At 33.6% G+C, this 6,417-nt stretch overlaps 1 protein-coding gene across 2 annotated transcripts in view; it reads right to left on the bottom strand.

Moving 5' to 3' along the window:
• The window catches only part of EDA7 (embryo sac development arrest 7), a 9,610-nt gene extending 3,719 nt beyond the window's left edge, over window positions 1–5,891 (bottom strand). The window contains exons 1-11 of one of the 2 annotated variants that reach the window (XM_021426661.2): window positions 5,745–5,891; window positions 5,520–5,691; window positions 5,246–5,344; window positions 5,057–5,148; window positions 4,244–4,344; window positions 3,073–3,163; window positions 2,018–2,076; window positions 1,788–1,908; window positions 1,311–1,379; window positions 1,152–1,204; window positions 902–1,010 (exon numbers count right to left, since the gene is read on the bottom strand). In XM_021426661.2, coding sequence (XP_021282336.1) covers window positions 902–1,010; window positions 1,152–1,204; window positions 1,311–1,379; window positions 1,788–1,908; window positions 2,018–2,076; window positions 3,073–3,163; window positions 4,244–4,344; window positions 5,057–5,148; window positions 5,246–5,344; window positions 5,520–5,652 — 927 coding nt within the window. In that variant the 5' untranslated portion in view covers window positions 5,653–5,691; window positions 5,745–5,891. Of the gene's footprint in view, window positions 1–901; window positions 1,011–1,151; window positions 1,205–1,310; window positions 1,380–1,787; window positions 1,909–2,017; window positions 2,077–3,072; window positions 3,164–4,243; window positions 4,345–5,056; window positions 5,149–5,245; window positions 5,345–5,519 lie in introns of both variants that reach the window. The other variant, XM_021426660.2, reaches the window with a different exon arrangement.
• Window positions 5,892–6,417: the final 526 nt, after the last annotated feature.

Raw genomic sequence — 6,417 nt, 5'->3', positions numbered from 1 at the left:
CATCTCGTAAATCCAACGCATCCATCCCATGATTTTTACCCAAGACCTCCAAGACGGAGTTCCAAGCTCTAATTGCCAAGGGACCCATGGGGATGTTAATGAAAGTTCAATTTTTAATCAAGGGCGCTTAAGTTCAGTGAGCTGCCTAACAATTTGACAAACATAACTGAACGAAAAAATATTAATTTCAAGAGGATACTACTTATAATTAGCTAGTTCTTTTACAAAGAGTAAAAAATATGATTTTTTTCATTAACATGTTATAATCGCTCAATAAAGCTTGTATCTAACTACACTATGCATGAATCAAACTTCCATAGAAGGAGTCATCAGAAAAGTACCAATCAAATTGTATCATGTAAACGATAAAATATGAACAAATATCAATATGACACAATATTAGAGATTAAAAAATGTATCTTCCCTTAATATTAAAAATAGTATATTGAGGTTCAAAGCAAAGCATGTGAAATAAATATCCTATCTCCAAACTTGAAACCAGGTAAACAATCTCATCACCTTTTAGAAAACATCGACAAACAGAAAGTTTTGAACATACAGAAACACACATGAAAAGGCATAGACATTGTATTTGTGCATATATGTAGATGAGATATTAAATTCCTGAGGAATAGGGCTGGTGACCGAACTCTCCCAGAGTATTTTGCTTAGATGTAAGAACACTATAACACGAAGGATAAAACCATCCCATCATTTAAAAAAAAGAACAAACAGAAAGTTCTGAAACATATACAAACACACACGAAAACGCACAGACATTGTAAACGTGTGAGTATTTTGATAACATTAAATTCCTGAAAACGAGGATGGTGACCTTAATCTCTTAGGAACCCCTAGTTAAACACAAAGAAGACAGCAGTACAAGAGGGAGAATATTTACCGTCTCAGGATCCCATATTTTAACAATATGACAATCTGTAGTAATTAATTTTGGTCGCTCAAAGTTCAGAGTGTTATGCCACTTAATATCCAATATTGGTTTACCATACCTGCATAACAGTGACAGTTTCCAAATATTAATAACTCATAAACAAAGGAAAATTGAGCTCACTGCTGCAAGAAGACTTCACATGCACAACTAACCATACTGTCCCCAACAAGGGGCAAAGCTAATAAGCACCCTCACTTACATGTGATCCTTAACTCGAATAGGAGATGAAGAACGTAAGTCATAGATCAGCACCTGCACATATTATCATCAATAATGAAATGTTTAAGGTGATATAACAGAAAAAATTCATGAAATGCAGGCATGATAAGGATTGATTTTCACTACTACAGAATCATACCTTTCCTGCACTACTTCCAACACCCATGAGGAAACCCCCATTCTCATCAAAATCTATTGCAGTAACCTCCTACAAATCAAGCAGTGTCAACAAGACTTTTAAACTTAAATGAACATAATTGAAATGCAGATATTATCAACTGCAGGAAACGCACAAGGCTGTCACATGGATCTATGCAGAGATATGCAGAGTGAATAGTAAATATTCAATTATATTTCCTTGTCAGCATTTCTTTCAAGCATATTAAGAACAATTATTGCTGCAAAAAGTCAAGAAAAGCTCCAACTTCTAAAAGTATATAGAGAAGAAAGCCCACAAGCGACCAAAATAGCAAAATAATCCTCAAAGCTATTTCTGAGAGAGAGAGTAAAAAAAAAAACTTGGACTGAAAAAATCTTACTTTAAACCAAAGCCTACATCAGACACTTGCAACAGAATATGTATGGATCAAATATCAGATTAAGCAGCAAAAGCTACCTCGTCAGCACCACCAGCAGGTGAAACAGCATTGATTCTGCCAATTGAAGATCTCATTCTCATGTCGAAGCACTCAACAGCACCATCCTCACCACCACAAGCAACTAATCCATGAAGCATGCTGAAACCATACAAACACACCATCCTTGAATGAGCAAACCTAGTGTGAAATTGTCAATAGTAAAAAAGAATGAGAAGGGTCAAAAAAGAAACCAAAATTCCACAAGAACCTTCTAGAAACCACATTCAGTGCTGGAGATTGTGTGTTAAGAGAGGATAAGAATCTTCCCTGTTGAAGAATGAAATCAGTCATCAATAAAACAAATGATACATTTTTAGCAAAAAGAAATCCAATATTACAAAATCCCCAGCTTTAGGCATGCATAAGCATCCTTTTTTTTAATAAGTAAAATATTTCATCGAAAGTAAAGGGGAAAAAACGGTGGAATCCTAGCAAACAGTAAATATAGAAAACAAAAACAAAATAAAAAATGAAGGAAAACTAAAATTTTCAAAAAAAAAAATCTGAGAGAAATATAATAGAAATATAAATGAAGAATTCTTTAAGTTGAGGATTTGCATAGAAGCTCTATCTTTTAAAACATGTGGTGGTTCCATTCCAAACTAACCACATCAAAAATGACAATACTAAGCCCCAAAGTACATCATGGTTTTTCTCAGCAAACTTTCATTATATGCTGATCCTCTCAAGCTACTCAAAAAAATATATACATACTGACCACAGCTCCTACAGAAAAATGAATTAAAAGAAAGTTCATCACCCTTCATTACTGCAGACGCATCAGTTAACAATAATCAGCTTTCTCCCAGAAAATTATCCAGGAGCACAAACAATTACGTAGGAAATAGAATCCCCATCCACAAATAAAATGAAATCAAAATAAACAGAACAAACTCTTTAAACTTAGATCATAAGTTCTTATCAAGGGCAACAAACACCTTTATTTGAAATTTTTTTTATGACAAACACCTTATAGCTTCTCCCTGCAAGCATTCAACCCAATTACCAACATTTCCGCTGAGGAAAATCCACAAACATTAAAAAGATGGCTGTTAAGACAGTTTTATGTTCAACAGACAACAAAATTGAACTCAGAGGCTAAATTAAAAGTGACTAGATGTGCAACATTATTCTTGAATCTTTTTGAGGTTGTTGTGCTTGTGTCGCAAACTAGAAGCTGATGGAAATCTCCATATGTCTCATAAGGGCTGAAAGGGAGAATAAAAAGAATCCACCACTCATTAAACAATCTCAATGAATTACCTGTTCTAAATTAATTCTGTATAGATCTGGAGATGATGCAGCACAAAGCAGGTCACAAGACCAGCAATCATATGCAATATCCCTTCCCATCCTGTCAAACATCAGATGGACAAGACAACGTCAATCAAAACTTGTATAATTTGTTAATTAGTCAGTCCATGCCAGGCACTGCAAAGGTCAAAGCAAATACACAAACATCTGGACAACAATTAGCCACAACTTCTGCAAAGATAACAAGTATAGACAAACATACAAGATCAAAGAAGATACATATATCCTAAACAACAAATAACCACAACTTCTTCCATAAGGATAATGAGTGCAAAAGCAAATAAAGGAAGAAAATGAAATTATGGGAGACCATTTGGGTAGCATAAATTCAACTTCTTCTGCGAGGATAACAAGTATAGACAAACATACAAGGTCAAAGAAGATACATATATCCTAAACAACAAATAACCAGAACTTCTTCCATAAGATAACGACTGTAAAAGTATACAAAGGAAGAAAATGAAATTATGGGAGACCCTTTTGGGCAGTATTAATTCAATTTCTTATTCAGGAGTCATTATTGAAAGAGATTGAGCAAACAAAATAGTATGTACATTGAAAGGGTAAATTGCACAAACAGTACTTAACCTTTAAAGTTGGTCACATTTTGATCCCTAACCTTTAAATTGCTCCAATTGAAATCTTCAACCTCATTATGTTTGCAATTTTGATTCTGTCAATTTGGTCTATCAAGACCAATGGACTTTTCAGTCATGACATGTCAAAACCAGTTTGGTCTATGAAGACCAAAAATAAAGAAAAAACATGACACGTCAAAACCTAACTGACAATTTTTATGTCTTTTAATTATTCTTTATTTCTTCCTTTTCATTTTTATTTGTTCTTTCTTTCTCTTTCCTTCCCACTGGTAAAGGAGACAAGGAGGACAGATTCAATTACAAAAACATTTTTGTCAAATAAACATAACGTGGCAATAGTAACATCCTTAGAATTGGAATACCAACAAGTAATAGCAAGAGTTAATTATAAAATCTATTAATCACTAAAATTCAACCATCCATCTAGAATGACAAGGTGTGTGTGTAATATATGATACGTGACACTGGATTTGATCCCATAAAAAAACAGAGCAAAATAAAAAATTAAAGCACTAGGAAACCTTGGAATCCGCAGACTGTAGTGCTTTCCATATTTTGCATGTAGATTAACAGAACGATCAGCACATAAGAATGCAAGTTTTGAATAGTCATCAGCCAATACCTATAGATATAGAAAAACACTAAATCATTATAGTACCGCATAGCACAAGAAATTTCTAAACATAAATTAGATGTTCTTAATGAGTTTCAACACTTAAAATTTTGAAAAAAGGAACCCACTGAAACTTGGGTAAAAAGAGAGAGAACGAAAGAGAGAGAAAGCAAGAGAAATATATTGCGTTTATATGAAGCACCAAGGATTAAACCATATATATAAAAAGATCAATCAAAAATTAGAAGGAAAACAATTTGATTAACAAGATAACGAAGGTACAAAAGTGGCTTAAACACTGAATTATGACAACTTATATAAAAGTACACAATTGCCAAGAAAATCTTATACTCCTTCCATCCATATTTCATGTCCTACCAAAATTGCAAAGAAAACCTTATACTCCTACCAAAATTGCCAAAGAAGATTTTACCCTTTGTAATCTGAAAATGGTTCACACCACCGAAGCAGAATCAAATGCCTTATCATGGATAGATTTGTAAAGTTAATGACTATTATTCCTCAAATTTTTTCAGCCCTCACATAATAAACAGGTTCGGTTATTGGATTTTCTCTTATAAAACCGAAGATTCTTTTTTTCTCTTTTCACAATTCTTCAAAATTTTGAAATCAACAAAAGTCACATGTGCAACAAATCCAGTAGCCAACACGTTAAACTACTGCATCATTAGTGACAGCCATTTTAAAAGATATAAAATACCTGAAAATCGATTATTTCGGATTCCAAGTGCCTCTCAAACTTCATAGAAAATTGTCTAAGCTCATACACTTTCACTTGTGGAGGATATATACCTGAATGGTGAGAGCCAACCAATAAGACTGACATGAACTTCAGAAATTAGAAAAGAAAAAGGAAAATACAAACTATAAAAGGTGAAGTCTAATGAACCTGACGCAATAAGGAACTCCCCATCAGGAGTTATCTTGATTTTCGAGGTTGCGGTTTCAAACCTCAAATCCTGAATCAACTCTACCCTCTCCATATAATCTAGTATTAAAAAAATACAAAGAGAAACGTCATAAAACATCATTCAACAAAACAAGTATGGTATGTAGTAGCACTGAAACCCGCTAACAGCAAAAAGCCTGAATAACTTAAATGACCAAAGACCACCAACTAGGGTTTACGGTTTTAGGTGTGATTTTAAACAGGTTGCGCTTACTTTTGTCCTTGCGGAGAGATCGCTGCTTCTTGAGAGAGAGCCAGGCAGCTACGGAGCGCAGGTGGGAAGATATTGTATACATTTTCACCCCGTTTATAGAGACGGACTTCATTTTTCCTCCATGGTTCGCCATGTTTTTTCTTCTCCTCTTTCTATGCTACTAGCAGAAAGACGAGAAATTTGCGAGTAGCAAGAGGCAACCGCAGCAGAAGCAGAAGAGAAAGAATTGGAGGAAATTCTAGTCTCTTGTGCTGCGGCTGGCGGCAATGAGGGGAAGTAGAAGAGAATAAAAATAATTACTATTTGAGCTTCAATTCTCCAAACTGGGTTAAAGAAGACAACCTAGAAAGAAAAACTCTTATTGGGCTTTTTTATGTCTTGACCTCCTGCCTTGCCTTGCCTGGGTGGGTGATAACGACTTCGAAATTAATCAAACAAATGATTTATTTTTTGATCAAACAAAACAATTCAAAATAATGATTAAAAATTTTAAATGGAAAATTTATTCTTCTCTCTATCAAAGAATTATAAGAAAATTATGTGATGTAGAATAACTATATTTTTCATTGAATATGTAAAATGCTAATTTTATGAAAAATTTGTAACTAAATTAAAAATCATGAAAATTATTACATCCAAATATGGAATTGAATGATAGACATGACGTGAATGTCACAAGTTAAAAATATAAATTCGAATTTCATTTTTTAAAAAAATTGAAAATTATTGAATATGTAGAAGAGATAAATCTAAGGCTTGACCGAATAGACCCTTGAACACTCTAAAATACTAAATAAATGTTCAAGAAAACAGAATAACAAAGTCAGAGATAATAGACTATCACAAAGTTTGTAATAGTTTGCCAAAAACTCAGCTGAGAAGCAGTAAGCGAAATTCA

The sequence above is a fragment of the Theobroma umbraticum genome, unplaced genomic scaffold, assembly GCF_002168275.2.
Source record: "Theobroma umbraticum cultivar Fairchild unplaced genomic scaffold, ASM216827v3 scaffold_147.0, whole genome shotgun sequence".
Lineage (NCBI taxonomy): Eukaryota > Viridiplantae > Streptophyta > Magnoliopsida > Malvales > Malvaceae > Theobroma > Theobroma umbraticum.
Note: the sequence above shows the minus strand (reverse complement) of the source record. Positions and strands in the feature narration are given on the sequence as shown.